General features: G+C 28.7%; 1 protein-coding gene across 1 annotated transcript in view; it reads right to left on the reverse strand.

Annotated features, from left to right (window-relative positions):
- Nucleotides 1-18849, reverse strand: part of LOC111614986 (CD109 antigen-like) — a 34624-nt gene extending 15775 nt beyond the window's left edge. Inside the window, exons 1-5 of the mRNA XM_023356357.1 lie at nucleotides 18769-18849; nucleotides 16408-16605; nucleotides 12858-13017; nucleotides 7411-7639; nucleotides 2244-2453 (exon numbers count right to left, since the gene is read on the reverse strand). Of these exons, the coding sequence (XP_023212125.1) occupies nucleotides 2244-2453; nucleotides 7411-7639; nucleotides 12858-13017; nucleotides 16408-16605; nucleotides 18769-18772 (801 nt within the window). The 5' untranslated portion in view covers nucleotides 18773-18849. The remainder of the gene's footprint in view (nucleotides 1-2243; nucleotides 2454-7410; nucleotides 7640-12857; nucleotides 13018-16407; nucleotides 16606-18768) is intronic.
- Nucleotides 18850-21740: the final 2891 nt, after the last annotated feature.

The raw sequence follows: 21740 nt of genomic DNA on the forward strand, positions 1-21740 counted from the left end.
TTCCTTCTTTTTCCGGTTCTGGGGCTATACCTTTGAGTGCGGCCCATCACCAACCCCCCTCACAATGTTATATATAACAGCCAGATAAATAAAAACTATCGAATGCATTTTTATATATTGACTATTTCATTACTTATAGTAGTATTTTAGCTTCAGAATAAAAAAGTTTCTACATTCTATCTTTATTAGAACTATATTTATTGAAGCTTATATTCTGAGGTCACATGATGACATCAGAATTTTCAGGCCTACTTTGTTAATAAGTCTGTACCTGGTCAGAATCAGAGTTGAATGGTAAAGAAAAGTTAGAGTCGGAGTCAGAGTTGGAATCTTGTAAAAATCTACCGATTCCACAGCCCCGATATAAATAAAAAACATTTCTGATGGTTTTGTTCTTAGACTTAATTTATTTATACAAATATATTTTATTTAAACTCTGTCATCAAAAACAAGCAAAATTATATGAAATTCAGACAATATTAGTAATACAAGTCTGAATTTGATTTTGGATAATCCATCAAAAAACTTACAATTAGTTATTGCAAAAAACTAAGAAAAACAATACAAGAAAAGAAACATTTTAAAAAATAAATTATATATAGGCACAATTTGTTAAATGTTTGTCTACGAGGACTAAGCTTATTAATAGGATATATTGCACTGGTGTTTTGCACAGGTATAATTACAGGGTAAAAAATAAAGATTGATTGTTCCTTTGAATAAGTTTTTTCCTCAATTGCAAAAACCAAAACACCAGTGCAATACATCCTATTAATAAGCTTAGTCCTCGTAGACAAACATTTAACAAATTGTAGAAAATAAGGACATAGAGGCATATGAATTAATATATATATATATAGGCTACATTTAAAATAATTGTTAACGAAGGCAGTACTTCTTCCCTATGGCTTTACATATATAATTAATTAATAAAGAATGAAATAATGTTTAATATTTAAGTAAACATGACATTGCACTTACCACAACATTTAATTCTTTAATAATAACATCTGAACCAGCAGGACTCAAAGCCACCATATGAATAGGAAATTTCTGATCTTTTAAAGGAACAACAGGAAAACCAACGTTTCCTGCTGAATTACCTTCAACCCAAATTTTTTTACGTTCACTTTTCTCTCCTGCTTGCACTCCTGTACAAAGGTTTTCAACACCGTACATATAGACAGTAACCTATAATAAAATTATACGTAAATATTTATTAAAAATAAACTTTTAGTTATTACATAGTTTAATTTTGATTTTTTTCTTTCATGTTTAATATTAAAAATTTATCATAATACATTCCAAAGGCTGCAATACAAAATAATAAGAATTTGTTATTTTCTCTCATCCTAATCTAATGACAGATTATTGTATTAATAAAAATGCTTGCTTGGGATCTTGAATAAAAATAATTATATGTGTTTATATATTTTTTTTTAATAAGCTTTGCTATTGCTTCTGGTTTTAGTTTATTTTTTACAAACAACATATTGTTTATCACTTTTGCAACAACAATATGGAATTCAAATAATAAAAATATCCTGTCATATACAATCTACATATTCATAGAATATTTATTTATCATTCAGGTTAATGCCATTATAGAATATTAAAAAAACTTTCCCATCCTTGTGTGAGAGACCAAATAAGATGAAAATTTTAATTAACTGCAAGAAAATATATCAAATTTGTTTAAATTAATGCTTAAATCTCGCATATTGTATAAAGAAAAATTTTCCCAACACAAAGAAAAAACTGGAAGGATGTGATCACATCCTTCCCCAGATCTACTTCCTTTCCCATGGTCACACATCTTCCGAATGTGTGTCATCAGGAACTTTCATCCAAAATTCACCTTTTGGTCAAAATAACTTAACATGGTCAAAAATGGGCATTGAAATCTAGGGAGAGGACCCCCAAAATAAAAGACGAGCATCAGAACCAANCCCCCCCGCGTTGGAATTTCGAAAAATCCTTTCTTAGTGTGCGTTTCCATGACGTACCCTAACTGTGTACCAAATTTCACCTCTTTAGGTTAAGCGGTTTGCTCTGGGCGATGATGAATCAGTGAATGAATGAGTGAGTCAGTCAGGACAAGCAATTTTATATATTTAGATAGGCTACATTTAAAATAATTGTTAACGAAGGCAGTACTTCTTCCCTATGGCTTTACATATATAATTAATTAATAAAGAATGAAATAATGTTTAATATTTAAGTAAACATGACATTGCACTTACCACAACATTTAATTCTTTAATAATAACATCTGAACCAGCAGGACTCAAAGCCACCATATGAATAGGAAATTTCTGATCTTTTAAAGGAACAACAGGAAAACCAACGTTTCCTGCTGAATTACCTTCAACCCAAATTTTTTTACGTTCACTTTTCTCTCCTGCTTGCACTCCTGTACAAAGGTTTTCAACACCGTACATATAGACAGTAACCTATAATAAAATTATACGTAAATATTTATTAAAAATAAACTTTTAGTTATTACATAGTTTAATTTTGATTTTTTTCTTTCATGTTTAATATTAAAAATTTATCATAATACATTCCAAAGGCTGCAATACAAAATAATAAGAATTTGTTATTTTCTCTCATCCTAATCTAATGACAGATTATTGTATTAATAAAAATGCTTGCTTGGGATCTTGAATAAAAATAATTATATGTGTTTATATATTTTTTTTTAATAAGCTTTGCTATTGCTTCTGGTTTTAGTTTATTTTTTACAAACAACATATTGTTTATCACTTTTGCAACAACAATATGGAATTCAAATAATAAAAATATCCTGTCATATACAATCTACATATTCATAGAATATTTATTTATCATTCAGGTTAATGCCATTATAGAATATTAAAAAAACTTTCCCATCCTTGTGTGAGAGACCAAATAAGATGAAAATTTTAATTAACTGCAAGAAAATATATCAAATTTGTTTAAATTAATGCTTAAATCTCGCATATTGTATAAAGAAAAATTTTCCCAACACAAAGAAAAAACTGGAAGGATGTGATCACATCCTTCCCCAGATCTACTTCCTTTCCCATGGTCACACATCTTCCGAATGTGTGTCATCAGGAACTTTCATCCAAAATTCACCTTTTGGTCAAAATAACTTAACATGGTCAAAAATGGGCATTGAAATCTAGGGAGAGGACCCCCAAAATAAAAGACGAGCATCAGAACCAACACCAAGAGTTTGCCGACCTCCGCACTGATCCTTTTGACAACCCTTCACTGTAGACGCCTTAGAAATGAACTTTTTGATTGTGAACTGTAACCTCAAGCACCCTATCTCTACCCAACCAGGAAACCTCTCCACCCTGTCATCAGGACATTTTACAATTTCAAGACTTCAATCAAGCCGATTTGACTGATCAAGGTATTTATTCTCACATGAAGAAATGAAAGCTCTCTCTCGGCTAACTTAGTAAAGTAACAAAAAATACTACGCTACCGAAGCTTTATTCATTTTATGATGCTAGAACACTATAACATTATCTTATGTATACGTGTAAATAATTTAATTATATACAAAAATAAATGGGTATTTTTAAGTAAGTTGTAGCGTGCACATCTTTCAACCACATTGTCTCTCAGGACGTTCCAACTCCTGAATCTGACTGTTCACGCGTGAACAAATGAATTGCCATCACCGATCCCGACATAGGCATCACCAGTCTGGTGCCGACCCTTTGGTCACATTTGTAATGCTGAGGAAAAACTCCTAAATAGCTTTTATGCAAATCAACTAATTTACAAAAATATAAAATAGAAACTATAATTAAGCTGTGGTGTTATTACATCATGTATTATCATCATATATAATAATGATATATTTCAGTTTATTTGAAATATTATTTACCAATAATAATAATGCCACGAATGCTTGGCTAATAAGATCTGAAATATATTTTATTGTATCTTCTGTAAAATATGCAAAAAGATAAATCATATTTTCTCTCAAACAATTTATATTACAGTAGTACTAAATAATAAATATTTTAAATAAACAGTAAATCAACAAATCAAATAATTTAATAAATGTCAAATGATCNAATAATAATAATAACTCTCCCATGGTCACCACCTGGTCGTGGTGGGAGAGCCAAGTAATTTTACTGAACCATAGAGCAATGCAGGCTGAAGCGCAAGCTCCTGGTAGGGACACCCATGCCAGTAAGGTCTATGGGGAGAAATGAAGCTAAGAGTGACCACACCCACATTCTGTGGAGATAATTATCATGGTAGTAACCAAATCAAAGTGTGATACCGGCTCGGACATCGCCCAGGTTAACAAGGTCCGCGTTCGTGGGTTAGGCAGAGGCTCATGTTCGAAAAATAGGCCGCAGTCTCCCTTGGTTACCGGTGGCAAAAGCAGCGCCGGCCCAAGCATGGCTACTGCAATGCCCTCAACAGATGTGAGGAACCAACCTAGCCTTGGTGTTTCTGTGGCAATGCATCCACAGACCACAAAGGCTGGAAAACCATGCCAATGAATGAAATGGATATCAGAAATGAACGAGTTTATCATCTGTACTTACTACACAATCACAAAACTCGAAACAAACATGACAGCATACAGACAACAACTACACCATAGATTCACACAACAATATCCTCACCTCACTGTCACAACATAACACCCAAATTAAAGAAACAACTCAATAACATTTTCAAGAAAATCAAAACACACACAAAACATGAACATCACAACACACACATTACAGAATACATCAATACACTAAAACAGAAACTCGCAGCCAAAGCACGTAGACTCAAACGATACAAAACATGTACACTACGAAAACAACAAAATAAATTATTCACAAACAATGAAAAACTTTTCGACAGACAAAATCAGTACCAAAACAAACACTGATACACAACACAGTGGCACACCAACAGAAGAAGAACTCACAACTTATTGGTCTTCTCTTTGGTCCAATGCTGTTACACACAATGCTCAAGCAGGCTGGATCGAAGAGAACAGAAACTTGCACAACATACCAACTATGCCCTGTGCTGAAATAAATGTACACGACATCCGCTACGCTGTTAACAGAACACACAACTGGAAGACACCTGGTGTAGACAACATTCACAATTTCTGGTACAAAAAGTTTACATCACTGCACCAGGAACTAGCTAAACATCTAACACANTTACAAAGCTAAGTCACTTCATAATAATGTACTCAATATACATAAATTTCTCTTTATGTACACCGAGAAGAGAGATGTAGAAGCAATTAATTCTGACAAAAGTTTCACAGACAATTGTGATATATATTTCTAAATTCTTAAATTTAAGTCATATAACAGCAATTCATTAGCTTAATACCAAAGTTATATTTCATTAAAACATTAAAATTTTTGAAGCATGTTTCATCACAGACGAAACAAACAAAAATTGTCAAAAAAGTCAAAAATTAAAAGAAAAAAATGAAATGTTTTTAAATTAATGTGTTTTTGTATTGGATTATATGAACATATTACTGATGTAACTAAAATGCTGAAATATATAAAGGAATTGCACTGATTTTATAAAAGACAGTAAAACATCATTTTACAAACTTAATTTGTTCCTAAAAGTTATTCGGAAACCAATCTGTTCTCAAGCTGAAACAAATTTTCAGTTTGAGAACAATGAAAAATGAATTAATCCATTACTAACCCCAAAACAAAACTTTCTTTTTTACCGTTTTAGGTGTATTTCATGCATAAAATGCTTATAAAGGCAATATAATAGACTATTATATATATTACTTTATCTATATATATACTTACATTTATTCTATATATATATATATATATATTAACCTTTTGTCAGGTGCAACCTGTCCTCAAGATGGTATTTTTTTCTTATAGACACCATTGCTTCCAAATGCATGTGATCAGCTTGAAGAGAGGAGTATTCTCAAAGGGATGTCTGTACTAAACAATACCAGAGTGTAGAGTGTTTTGATTTTGGAAAACAGTTACTTTTTTCAGAAGAAATACAGTATAACCCATCCTTATTATATATTACACCTGCTTATGTTATGTGGATGTGTGGAAAAGATGTAAGTAATTCTTCCACTTTTTTCTGCTATTTTTATTTTCCTTATCTTACTTTTGTTAGTAAACATTAAGAATTATAAAAATTTTTATTATTGACTAAAACTAAACATTTATCTGTATTATAGATAATTAGTAAATTATAAGTTATAACAATTACTTTATGTTTGTGTTTTAGTACTTTTTACTAAAAAAATAGATTGGTTCATTTCTACTTGTTTATACAACTTTCATGCTTTTAATTGCAAGTATGATATTTTTATAGACTCATACAACTACAAGACATGCCTTGCATTCTTCAAAATCATTCTAAGGAGAAGAAGCAAAATGCCAAAACTACTATAAAAGATTAAAGAGAAAGCACCATAGATGCAAAAAAAGTTTTAGAAAGTTATCATGAAAGTGAAGCACGATGTATGGTTCCAATGATGTTGACTGTAGTAGTGCTCAAAGTAATGATATGTTATATTGTATTTTTACTGTATTTTCCTTATTTATTTGTATTTTTTTCATGTATATATTATTTTTTCAAATAAATAATTATAACATATGATAATGAAGAAAAATTATGGTAAATAATAATTAACCTAAAAGAAAAAATTGTCCATCCCCAGGATGGGTTGCACTGCTTGTTTTAAAATACAGATCATGCCTGACAAAATGTTAACACAGCTTTTATTAATTAATTTGATCTAAATTCAACTGTGGTGCATACTGAAAAATGAAAATAGTATCTTTTCTCAAGTGCATTGAAATGTAACTTAAATAGCAACATCATTGATGATTCATTAAGTGATACGAGGCAATCTTGATGTATATAGATAAATAGTAGTTTGATTTAGTTCTTCCAATTATTTATTTTGATGAAATATCTGATGAATGGATGTTATACTTTGAAAATGTTATAATAAAATAATAAAATATAACTTTTACATTAAACTAATGACGTTCTATAATATTTCTGAGATACAAGTAATTGTGTTGTTCATTATTCATTCAATAAACTGTATTTTTGAATCTCATGTTATGAATCATGTGAAAAATTATAGGTAGTAATACCATATGAACCCTAAATAATTGTGTAGAACTCCACTAATTTTAATNATATAATAATAAGTTTCATAAAAAATGATAAAATGTAAATTTAATTTTATCATAACGAGTTTGCTTGAATTTCATTTCTTCTGAGATCGCAGCAATGCGCGACGAGTAAGCTAGTTTGGCATAAATGTTTTAATTATAATGTTATATCACCATTTTAAAACAATCAGAGAAAATTTAAATTACAGATCAACACATACTATAAAATATTAATTAAAAAAATACTTACAGGTATTGTTTCTGGATTATAATTGAAAATAGTAGCTTGTATTTCTACTTGTTCATTACGAACAACAGAATATGGAATATTCAAATGAATGAAAACATTTTTAAATGACACAATTTCTTTTGGTTCTGATATGCACATTCCCCACTGATCAGATAAACTAATAGCTTGAATAACCCATGTTGTAATGCTGTGTGGTAAACTTGTCGTCACTTCAGTTGTTCTATCAGGCCTAAGAGTAATGTAAATTTAATAAATTCATTTTATAAAAGTCAAAAATTAATACTTCAAATTAAATGATTCATTTATTTTAGATTATTATTCAAAATTTAAAAAATACATATGTTTAATTAACTCAATACATCACTTAGTTTATTATCCTAAATGTTTTACATTGATTAGGAATTGACAAAATTCAATCCTTTCGTAATAAATGAAATATATTTCCTTTATTATGTTGTCATGCGTTAATTGACACCTTACACAGATTAAACCCAGATGTGTCAGCCTACCCTGAATATATGGAGCTGCTTGCAAACTTGATATGTTTCCAATCATTCTTCAGCTTTGAAGGCAAGATATATAGCAGTGCCTATGGGCAGACTGATGATAGTTCTACACAGATTAGAACAGATTACTATTAGGAATTTTAGAGAGGATATAATCTTATACAAAAGATATGTGGATGATGTATTCATTTTATGGAAGGATGACAGAATACAATATGTTTTGAATTCCAACAAAGATGGTTTAAAACTAAAATTAGATCAACTTAGTACAACAGAAGTGCATTTTTTGGACATTGGCATTTCATTTGAGAATGGTTCCTTAAGCACAAGGTATATATCATGCCCACCCATAATCCATTATACATTTCTTCCTCCTCCAATGATCCATACATGTATAAGCTTTCAGCATTTACAGTTCTTATTAGAAGGGCATTCCATTATTGCTCCAATGTGTACGACAGGTTGCAAGAATTGAATAGGATCAGAACCATTGATAGAACCTTGGGATTTGGAGCAAAAGTTATTGAAGAGTTAATAAGCTCATACTCAGATCCTAACAGAAAGAAGACAAAGCAGAATATGAACAAAGAAGTTACTAAGTTTACTAATAACAGAGGAATGTCCAATATCATGGAAGAAATTGCAGACTACAAGAATACAAGATTACTATACAAAAGGGCTCCCACAGTTTATAATTTGCTTAAAAATGACAAAGATACGATCAAAAAGGAAGAAAAATTTGAGGTATACAAAATGCCATATAAAAATGATCAATTAGGCCTGAACAAAAAATATATAGGTGTCATCACCAGGAATTTCAGCAAAAGGCTTAAAGAGCATATATACAATGTAAACAAAGGGTACTATACTATGGCACTATACAAAGTAGCACAAACAGAGGGTTTGGTTGTTGAATGGAATGAGGCTAAGATTTTTAGACCGGTGCGCTCACCATCTTTAGCAATGATTGTAGAAAAGTTTGAAATACAGTGGAACCTCGGTATACGACCTTAATCCGTTCCTGGTGTTTGGACTTATACCGAATAGGACATATACCAAACCAAGCTTTCCCATAAGAAGTAATGTAAAAATGATTAATCCGTTCTCATGTAAAAAAAAATGCAGGTTTTAAACACCTCACTTTCCTGGCTAGTTCCTGCTTATTTTTCATGAGATCAGCGTGTATCTTTTTAGCTTTCTCGCAAATAATTGCTTCTGATACGCTGTTGCCAGCACACTGTTTTTCAATTATCCAAAGCAAAACCAATTTCTCGACATAATCTAATATCTTCGATATCTGTTTAGAAATTGATTTAACCCCTTTCGCAACGTTAGCAGATTTAATAATGTCTTTATTTTTCATGACTGTCAATATCGTCATTCTTGGAATACGATATTAAATCTCGAACACGCATGCCACCTTCATATTTCTCAACAATTTCTTTTTTCAGTTCCATTGTGATTCTAGTAAATTTTTTTAGTTTTCTGTTGCTTTTCATTTGCCTTTTTGCAATTCATGATTAATAAAAATAATAAAATTTTTCTTGAAAATTAAAATCAGAAGAAATTTAACAAAGTTATAAACCGTGGCAAAAGTCATATACCGAGCAAAATTTGCTTCGTCCAAACAGGACGTATTCCGAATTGGACGTATTCTAAAGCAGACGTATACCGAGGTACCACTGTATATAGATCCAGCTGTACTGCCAAGTGTTTAAACCACAAAGATGCCACAGGATTACCATCAGCATGGAAATTTTATGATAAAAAATAACGTAGTAAAATATAATAAGTAACACGCACTTGGTCAATATAATTATGTATATTGTGTTAGTATATTTGTATTTTATTTTATTTTATTCCATGTATTAGTTCAATTTAACATATTTATACTATTTGTTACATTTTTAATATATTTGATATTTCAACGAGATGTTCAAAACAGTTATAAAAAGTTTGATTTTCTTTTCACATAATCGTTCGAACCTGGAACCAATACAAAAAACGTTCAGGAGAATTCAAAATACCTGATGATAGCCTGTAGATCAGGTTAAAAACGTTTGTAAAACGATATTGGTTCTCAGAGACCTAAGGTGTGTGTGTCATAGTATTCTTTTAAATCCATAATCACAAGTATCACAAGTAGAGAGTAACAGTATAATATTAGATGTTAACTATATTATTTAGGATATTTTCTCTGATTTTCCCACACATCTTTGTATTTTCAAAATTCAAAAATTAATCTTATAACAAATTGCAATATTCTACTTTCAAAATTACTATATGATCTACTATGTGATGATGTTATATCAACTCTGTAAACAACACTATATGAACAAATTCAGTAAATCTTTGGCATTGTATTGTAAACTATTAGAAATAAATGTGCTCTTTCTGAAAGCTAAAATTTATTTTTCAATAAATGAAACCTAACTACACTCAACTATGTTGTAAACTTAATACTATCATCTTTATTTAGAGTTTAGTTTTAGTCTTATTATAGTAATTTTAATAGATTTAAATAAATAATTTTTAAAATTTTGTTAATAAATAATTTATTTTAATTCATTTTTTCATCAAATTTCATAAAAGTGAAGTAGCTTTCACTAATCCAAATTTGCACTAATCCAGACTTAGCTTAATCCAAATCAATTTTGTTCATTTGTTTTGCCAAAAACACAAAAGCAATCATAAGTTATTTTTAAAAATGTGATGTAAATTTAAACTTTAGTACACATTTTACCATAATTATATGTATCAAATATAGTATAAACAATACTTAAAGATAAATGTATTTGTCCAGATACAAATCCTGGAAAGTAATGAGGCAATTACCCTTCTCCAAGACATTTTATTATAAATGCAAGTTTTTATTATGTGTATAGTATAATTTTTGAATTTATTTCTGTAATGAAATTTAGCATGACTTAAAATGGATGTTAAAACCTGTTTTCAAAATGACTTTAAAAAATTAAGCATAATTTTGGTAAAACTTTCTGTGGCAATTATAAAATATAATTAATATTGTTTATTTTATTGCATAATTTAAAAATTTTACTTTTAGATTTGGTCTTCAATCAATTCCACTATTTGTCTATAGTTCTTTTTTTCACTCCCGTTTCTTTGTAGCTAAGCTAATTTGAATTTTCCACTAGTCCAAACATCTTAATACAATAATTAGTTCAGATTAGTGAAAGTGCACTATACATGGTCTTCCAAATAGAATTCTACCATTTTAAATTATTGTAATTAGGTTAATTATTACCTGAGAACATTAAAACATTGGAAAACTTCCAAGTTTCACATTTGCACATTACAATTTCTCAATGCATGCACTTCTTGTCACATGGCATAGGTCCAACCAATACTCAAATTCTTACTACATTCGCTACAGAATATCTGTTGTCACTCTTCTCATAGCAGCTCTACAGCCCCTGCAGATTACTTATGTTGCACAATGATGAGTGAACTGCAGAACAAAAAATGCTCTGTGAACTGCAGAACAAAAGAACCGCAGAACTTCTCAGTTGCAGAATCGTCATTTTTGTTTATAATACTTCCTAGAAGTAGATGACAAGATGTTCGTATACAGATGTGTATTTGGACAGTAACTCTATCGATTGGTGTACACTGCATACTTCTCAGATAATAATTAACATAATGTGACCAGAGGGTTAGCATCTCTTTAGTGCCTTGTCAGGACTGACACCACCGTGACTCGTTGACACGGAAGCTGAGATGGTGTGTTGATTCAGATTAGACGAGTGGTTGCATACGCGGGTGATCGGATTCCAAATGGAGATGGGTTGAGAGCCAGCATACCAGAAGAGAATCACTTGGATGCCATTTTAACAACTAATAACAATTTAATTTCAAAGAAAACATGATAAAATTTACAATTTTGTTAGATATTAGCTTTAAGAGGCCTATAGACAAAAGAGTTGTGAGAGAGAGAAAGTTTACATGAGGTTCACATGGCAATAAATACCTGTAGTTGAAGGATCTGGTTGTAGTCTTGATGTAGGACAGTTCTGGACAATGTATATCCAACTAGTCAGTGAGGTAAATGTTTTTTTCTGGGAGTAGATTTGGTGTCAATGGAATCTCAAATTATTTGGGGTTTTGACGACGAAGTTATTCCAATTCGGAGGCAATTTGGGTCCGAGTCAATAGTATAATCCATTTTGGAGGCACAAAGTATTGGTTGAGGAACTGGCGATGATTATCCTTAGGGTTTGCCTGGCAACTTCTTATCTTGGGAAGAACTAAATGGCGACTGACTCTTCGGCCGTTAATTATGCTATAAGCATGATATCGTCTGGCCAAGAGGTCAGCAGGTTACAGGAATGCATCGTTTTTGCTGTCAAGAAAGTGTAAGTGGAGATTCTATCAGGTAGTAGATGACAACAATTATTGAACAAGTATGATGACATCGACAACCGATTTTTGTTAAAGTTCAGATTCTCATAATAATTACAGTAATTTAAAATGGTAGCATTTATTTTGGAAGACACTATATTTTTTATAAATAAAATCTGAATTCCATCAATACTGTAGTCATATGATATTTTATATGCTGCTTTAATTCTTATTTTCTTAGTTAATTATAATTTTCTTAGTATGAAAACACTTTAAATTGTAAAACAATAAAAACTATATCAACTATCATTAGCAAAAACCTTACAAAAAAATGAGTTGATAGTTAATATTTATTGACTATTGATAATTGTGAAATATACATGTCCAAACAAACTCTGAACAAAAATTCGTTAACACAGAATGCTGGTATAATTTCCTACTAGCCAGTTATTGAATTACTATTCATATAATAAATTATATGGAAATTTTAATCTTTTATAGTATACCAGAAAAAAACTAAACTCAAGTAATATCTAAACTGTATATTTTTGAAAAATAATTTAACAACATCCATTGACTTACCCAATTATATAATCTTTAAATAACCAGGTTTCTCTGAAATCTCTACGGACCAATGTTCTTTCAAAATCAGCTTCCTCAGCTTCATCAACAAACTCAAGACCTTCAAGTACACCACCAGTTGCCCTACTCAAATCACTCGGATGAAGTTCTTTATTAGATTCTAAAATCAATAAAAATAATTATATTTATAAAAGTTTAAGTTTATAAATTTTTTCTTCTGTTTTATTGTTCTTAACTAAATTCAAATATATTTATATTTTCATGTTTTTCTTTAAAATATTCATTTGAAATAGCCTTTAATAAAGATGAAAATATTTGTGAATTAAACAATTCTGTTTAATATTTTTTTTGTATTTTCCAACTTAATCTATTTTAAAACTTTATTTCATTATATTATTAAAAAGTCTTATCATGATTTTGAATCTCATGTTATGAATCATGTGAAAAATTATAGGTAGTAATACCATATGAACCCTAAATAATTGTGTAGAACTCCACTAATTTTAATAAATAATACAAAGTAATTTGCTACTAGAGGTAGACGTTAGTAAATTAGGTTAGTAAATAGATAGTAAATTTATAAATATTTTTTGACTAATTACTGTTTCATTATCAGTGGATTTTAGAAGAATACTATATTTTCAACTCAATTAATAAGTAATCTTAAAGTGTTAAAAGTCAAAAGTGGAGTGCTAGTGTTAGAAGGAAGCCCAAAGAGATAGATGTGTGTAAAGTAAACAAGCAGAAAAGATTGTTTATGACATTGGCACACTGATTGCTGATTTTATCCGAATCTACGTATTTGTCCTTCCTAATGACATAGTACTCTACTTTTCACTTTTGATAGCTGAGAATGATCCATTGAGTCAATGATCCAAATGTTGGCATTCTTTTAAAATCCCACTGGTAAAAGTGCAATAATTAGTTCAGTAAGTTATCACAATGGCTACTATATCATTTTCATTATAAAAATTTGTTTACAAAGCTAAGTCACTTCATAATAATGTACTCAATATACATAAATTTCTCTTTATGTACACCGAGAAGAGAGATGTAGAAGCAATTAATTCTGACAAAAGTTTCACAGACAATTGTGATATATATTTCTAAATTCTTAAATTTAAGTCATATAACAGCAATTCATTAGCTTAATACCAAAGTTATATTTCATTAAAACATTAAAATTTTTGAAGCATGTTTCATCACAGACGAAACAAACAAAAATTGTCAAAAAAGTCAAAAATTAAAAGAAAAAAATGAAATGTTTTTAAATTAATGTGTTTTTGATTATATGAACATATTACTGATTGTGTGATATAATGTGATTGGATTATATGAACATATTACTGATGTAACTAAAATGCTGAAATATATAAAGGAATTGCACTGATTTTATAAAACACAGTAAAACATCATTTTACAAACTTAATTTGTTCCTAAAAGTTATTCGGAAACCAATCTGTTCTCAAGCTGAAACAAATTTTCAGTTTGAGAACAATGAAAAATGAATTAATCCATTACTAACCCCAAAACAAAACTTTCTTTTTTACCGTTTTAGGTGTATTTCATGCATAAAATGCTTATAAAGGCAATATAATAGACTATTATATATATTACTTTATCTATATATATACTTACATTTATTCTATATATATATATATATATATTAACCTTTTGTCAGGTGCAACCTGTCCTCAAGATGGTATTTTTTTCTTATAGACACCATTGCTTCCAAATGCATGTGATCAGCTTGAAGAGAGGAGTATTCTCAAAGGGATGTCTGTACTAAACAATACCAGAGTGTAGAGTGTTTTGATTTTGGAAAACAGTTACTTTTTTCAGAAGAAATACAGTATAACCCATCCTTATTATATATTACACCTGCTTATGTTATGTGGATGTGTGGAAAAGATGTAAGTAATTCTTCCACTTTTTTCTGCTATTTTTATTTTCCTTATCTTACTTTTGTTAGTAAACATTAAGAATTATAAAAATTTTTATTATTGACTAAAACTAAACATTTATCTGTATTATAGATAATTAGTAAATTATAAGTTATAACAATTACTTTATGTTTGTGTTTTAGTACTTTTTACTAAAAAAATAGATTGGTTCATTTCTACTTGTTTATACAACTTTCATGCTTTTAATTGCAAGTATGATATTTTTATAGACTCATACAACTACAAGACATGCCTTGCATTCTTCAAAATCATTCTAAGGAGAAGAAGCAAAATGCCAAAACTACTATAAAAGATTAAAGAGAAAGCACCATAGATGCAAAAAAAGTTTTAGAAAGTTATCATGAAAGTGAAGCACGATGTATGGTTCCAATGATGTTGACTGTAGTAGTGCTCAAAGTAATGATATGTTATATTGTATTTTTACTGTATTTTCCTTATTTATTTGTATTTTTTTCATGTATATATTATTTTTTCAAATAAATAATTATAACATATGATAATGAAGAAAAATTATGGTAAATAATAATTAACCTAAAAGAAAAAATTGTCCATCCCCAGGATGGGTTGCACTGCTTGTTTTAAAATACAGATCATGCCTGACAAAATGTTAACACAGCTTTTATTAATTAATTTGATCTAAATTCAACTGTGGTGCATACTGAAAAATGAAAATAGTATCTTTTCTCAAGTGCATTGAAATGTAACTTAAATAGCAACATCATTGATGATTCATTAAGTGATACGAGGCAATCTTGATGTATATAGATAAATAGTAGTTTGATTTAGTTCTTCCAATTATTTATTTTGATGAAATATCTGATGAATGGATGTTATACTTTGAAAATGTTATAATAAAATAATAAAATATAACTTTTACATTAAACTAATGACGTTCTATAATATTTCTGAGATACAAGTAATTGTGTTGTTCATTATTCATTCAATAAACTGTATTTTTGAATCTCATGTTTAAACACTACAAAAAATCATTAAATAAATAATTATAACTTATTTAAGATTATTCTTAAATCTAGTTATAATAAATTTATGAATAGAACTAAGAAAATTTATGTTTATCTATTTTATTTTATTTCATAATTTATAAATGTTTGACTTTAAAATTTTGAAAAATCCTTTTCTATCTTTCAAGTGCCTCAATATAAATTATACTTTAAAAACTTTTATCAAAAGCATTTTGTCTTTAATATATCTTAAATTTATACAATTGTTTAGTCATTATTTAAAGATTTTGAATGAAGGAGTTCCAAGTGTAATTTTTATTTCTGATGAAAAATTAAATTTATAAGATTTTAAAATAAATTTTTAATGTTTTCAGCCTAAAAAATGATGTCATATAATTTTCTAAATATTCTACAAGCTATAGGAATTTAATTTAATTTAATTTAATTCCTATAGCTTTTCTATATTAAATTCCTATATTAAATTAATTTAATTAAATTAAATTCCTATAGCTTGCATTGCTTGCAATTAAATTACATTTGTATTAATGTTAACTTAAAATATATTAAATTATCATTATCCTTCTTTATCCTAACTACTATTGATTTTAAAATTATTTCTTTTACCATCAGTTGATGCTAATAATTGAGGTGCTAATTTTAAACAACAGTTTAAGAAAGTTTCAATACAAGTATTGTTTTCTTCATTTTCTTTGACATGAATTTTAAGTAATTCGGCTCGTTCTTCACATGAGCGCTTATGCTTGTCCAAAAGTGTTCCCAGGAAACAACATTTTTTCTGATCGTCATCATCATGGCTGTCAACTTTATTAAATAAACAAATAAGCATTTAAATTTATTTTATTACAATTTATTAAAAAAAAAATTAATTTATATAATTAAATATATATTGTTTAAATAAATTTTGCTGATATTATTTAATTAATGAAATTAAATCTAAATGCAAACTTGCAATTCATAGAATCAAAGCTGGATTGGTATAATGCCATTTTCTACAGTACAAAAAATAATACAAATTTCAACATACAGATTTTATATATTTAAAGATACTTAAAATATTCTGTAATATTTTAAGAAAGAAAATTCTACTCTTTTATGTTTATTATTTTTTCATAGTTGAATTTATATATTAAAACTTCATTTATAATTTCCATTTTTTGATTTTGAAATTTTAATGAAACATTTCAATAAAACGCCTTTTATATTTTTAATATTCTACAAATATTTAATAAAATAAGAAGAAAAATACGAAATTCAGGAAGCCAAAACAAATGTTTCTTAATCATAAATGCTTTTATTCTTTTAAAAGAAATCATTAGCTTTAAAATTATAAGTGTGTTTTTATAAATTCAAAATTTTCCAAAGTGAATTAAAGCAAATTAAAAAATATTTTTAAATTTAAAATTACAAGAAAATTTAATAAAATGAAAATAAATTAAAACCAAAAGAAATTTAAACATGAAATAAACAAAAAGAATTAAATATAATGGTACAATATTAAGTGAAGATTCATTCCCACCAACACTACATGACTTCAACAAACACTTCTCTCCATAATATATTGACGTCATGCATATTTTATAAAGTGGTCAAATAAAAAGTTTATTTGCAAAGAATAAATTTGGCAATGCAGTGAACCAACCATGCTTGTTATGCTCTATTATATGTTATAAGAGAAACATTTGTCTTAAATATTTATTTATTTGGATTCAAAAGACAACAAATTCGAAACTCCTTGCAAATAAATATATTTGCAAGGAGTTACTTTGCTGTGAGATAGTCTACCAAAAGGATTAAAGAGACAAAAAATTCACAAATAAATATATTGTTTAATCATTCTGCATTTTGAAATCTTTAACAGCATTTCAAATAAATTTAAACAATCAAATTAATTCTTCAGAAATCTAGACAATAAATTTTGCTAATTATAAATGAATTTTTAAATACAGTAAAACCTCGTTTAATGCGGGGGATGAGTTCCTAGACAATAAAGCGCTGAGCGAAACAGTATTAAATGAGGGCATTTTAACATAGAGTAAATAGGGATAGGGGAACATGTGACCAAAAATAAACAAATTTTACTTTAATTTTAAGTTATTTTTATATTGATTTGTATAATAATATACATTAAATAACACATAAACATATGCACACAGAAATGTAAAGTTCATTTTTTTGTAATGAAGGTCCTGATTTTTCTGAAATTCTTGTTCTTTTGCAATAAAGTTATTAAGTTTCAATTGTCGCTTTTTTCTTTCCTTAAGCAAATGTCGAAAGCAGAAGATCGCATCCAAAACGCCTGGTTTCGCTTTTGCTCTCCTTTCAAAATCTGGATCATTCGCTACAATTTGATCGACGATTTCGGTTATCTTACATAACTTTTACTAAGGAAATCCGTAAAGAAATTTTTTGGGTTTTTCATTTTCAGGATCTCTATTTTTCCAGTTCCACACAAATTCCATGTTCTGCCTGTTCTTGAAGGTCGTCATTGGTAAGGCTCTTCCCAGAAACTTGCTGTAACTCCTCAATATCCTGCTCGACTATATCTCCTAGTCCGATATATCGATTAGGTTGAGTTTGGTCAACCTAACTGTACAGCGATAGGCTCTTCTCTTTGAGAATTCTTGGATACCTTCGGCCATAACTTCTTCCACACTTTATCAATTAATTCTTGCCAAGCCGAGTCGATATTTCCTATGGCATCCCTGGTGTTATATTTTTTCCAAAATTGCACTAAACAAACATAGATTTAAAGAAAGTACACCTTTTTACCTCCTTTTGCTAATTGGCTTGTGTTCGCAAATAATTGTATTTTACATGAAACAATGAAATGCTGCAATAATTTAAATCAGCATATATTTTGAGCTTTTTTAAGGCTTCGAGCAGACTGTGTTATATTGAATCAGCATTAAGCAAGGCAACGTTTAAGCAGGGTCTTACTGTATTTAAATATTAGAAAAGGCATACCCATGTCTTGAACAGCTTCTCTTTTTCTTCTTATCCTTTCTTCACATCGAAATGCTAAAATATATGAAATTATATAATATGATAAATAAATTTTAAAATCATATTTTAAAACTTACAAACTTTATAAAATAATATACAGTCGACCCCCCTATAACGTACGTTCCTATAACGACAATTCCTATAACGTAGCGAAAAAATTGTAGAAACTTTCGTATAAAGTACCTCCTATAACGTCGTTTCGCGACAAGATTGATAGAGTCTGGACCAATAGTGGATGAGCAGCCGAACTACTTTCCTCCAACCCTGCGCCACGCTACGGAGCGGCTAAATTGAGTTTGCTATCGTCTGTTTAGTATTATATATAAATTATATATAAATTAGGTACTGTACATATAATTATATATAAATTATATATAAATTAGGTACTGTATATATAATTATATATTAACTTAATTTATTGTAACTTTATTATAATTATATATATGCTTTCTGCCGCCTGGCAACACGCTACGGAGATTTTAGGCTAGTAAGTTGAGTTTATTATCGTCTGCACAGTATGTAAATTAGGTACCGTAAGTCTAATACAGCACTAATTTTATACATTTCTTGTGAAAGAAACACTTCTTATTCAACGTCCATAAAAATTATTTATATTAATGATGTCTCCAAAGGTCAAGTTATTTTTATGCGAAAAATTCGTTATTAGAAATCGCGGCCGCCGTTTAATGTGCTGTTCCGCAATGAAAACCAGCTTTAAGCAACGGCGTAGTCGAACGGTACACACTCAGTAAGTAATCCTATAATTTTTTGTTTATAGCATAGGAAATACGGATTACTCCCAAAAAATTATACGTGTTTTGGAAATGTTGAGTTGAATTAGTCTAGAATCAATTAATTTTATAGAAGAAAACCTTTCGAACAGTGTTAGTCCATAAAGTTCTCACCTATCGGGCTGCGATTGGATCATGTATTTAATCATTCCTATAACGTAAAATTCGATTAGCGTGGAACGTATCTAAGCATTATAGGGGGGTCTACTTGTATATTAATATTAAATAAAAAGATAACTAGTAACAGCTATTTAATTATGATATACCATATTTATTCTAATAAACAGGCAACTGCAGAATGAAACAAAAAGTTATAGACAGCATGCTCTAATTGTAAGCACACTGTCTATTGAAGGAAGATAAGGCTTACCATAAACTAAAAAATTGCTCATTTTATTCAGTGTTATCTTAGGTTGAAAAGTACAAATGATCTCAGTGGCATGTTGTTCAAATAATAATAAAGTAAAAAATTTATGAAATTTATTCCATTAATAGTTAAAGCTGAATAACAGTCACAGCCAATCCCCAAAAAACAGAAATAATAATCACTCTATGGTAAACAGTGCAACTTCAAGATGAAAAAATTTATAGACCATGTGCTATTTATTAGAATAAATGCAGTAATATAGAAATATGTTGCAATTCTTAGATATTTCAAATAATAATGTGTCATCAATAAGTTACTATAATTTCCTGAGTATAAATTGCAGAAAGTTATTAGAATAAAAAGAAAAACATTGTGATAATCTGCATCACTTTATATCTCAAACCCTGAAGTTATTGAAATTTTTCACTTAACCTGTATGCAGTTTTGACATCAGTTCAAACATTCAATTTTTTCCTTTTTTCTTTCATTTTATTTTTGTTAAAAATTCATTGTAGTTATAATTTTAAGATAAGTCAATGCAAAAAATGAAATATTTAAGACAGAACTGTCCAAACTGCAATACATTATAAATACAAAAAAGCCACTTAATGACAAAATCTTTGTATTGTTTCACTTATTTTCTGTTTTATTTATTAACTACTAACAACAAATGCTAAACTAAACTTGGAAAAATTAAATAAAAAAAACCATTTCAATGTTGTTTCCATCCATTTATCAAATGTCTTGGATTCAAAAGTTGATTTGCTCAACTTTTCTTTATTGTAGAGAACTATATCTTGTTCAATAAAAGATAACTTTACATGATAAACACCTGATAAATTGTAATTGACAGGCTATCCAACAGAATGTTAAAATTCTATTTCATTCATCCAATTACCGTTCAGAAAGCAGTAATAAATGAAACTATACTAGATGGACACTATAAAAAGATTTATTTATTCTTCATTGCACAATACAAAGTCACAGAGAACTACATATCAACAAATAACTGACTAATGCTGTTTGTTTTACCAATATCTTTATTATTCTATCTGTAACAAGCTGATCAAATTCTTGCACTAAAATACTTTATATCTGTGATATTTATAGATAAAATGAGCTTGATAAATAAACAATGCACAATGAACATCATTAAATTACCTGTGTACATAAATGTCTGCACCTATATCTAAAAATCCAATTTGAATGAAATCTGGGAAGCATACTTACAAAATGTACAGAACGTAATTTCAAAAACAAGAGTAAATCATTGTCAATAAAAAATGTAATGCAGTGGAGAGCAAGAAAATGTTAGCCAATATAAATAAGCAATATAGTTCTCTTTAGATATAGCTCTTAATTTTCTATTTCTAAACATCATAAATACATGAAGTAAATGATAAATATAAAGGAATTAAATAAAATGTGTAGCTATTCACTTATACAATAATGTTCTCATGAATGTTCACTTATAGAGTGTTCTTAAAAGAGAGTAAAGAGATTAAAATTACATAATAGCAAATTCATAAGTAGAAAGTAGTATATTAGGAATGGCATTATACTGTCTTTCAGATTTGCCTTATCAAAAAACATAATATAAAAACTGATTTCAGGTCATATATAATTAAAAGTTGTAAGGTAAAGATGAGTGAAAGCAGTTATGTAATCAGAAATGCACTTTCTTTATGAACTATATTTTTCTCGGATAGTAACTTTAAAAATGAATCTTTACTACAAAATTCTTCTCTGCAAATTCTATAAACATACATTATCTA

This window comes from Centruroides sculpturatus, unplaced genomic scaffold (assembly GCF_000671375.1).
Source record: "Centruroides sculpturatus isolate CEXI.00-Female unplaced genomic scaffold, Cexi_2.0 scaffold2012, whole genome shotgun sequence".
Lineage (NCBI taxonomy): Eukaryota > Metazoa > Arthropoda > Arachnida > Scorpiones > Buthidae > Centruroides > Centruroides sculpturatus.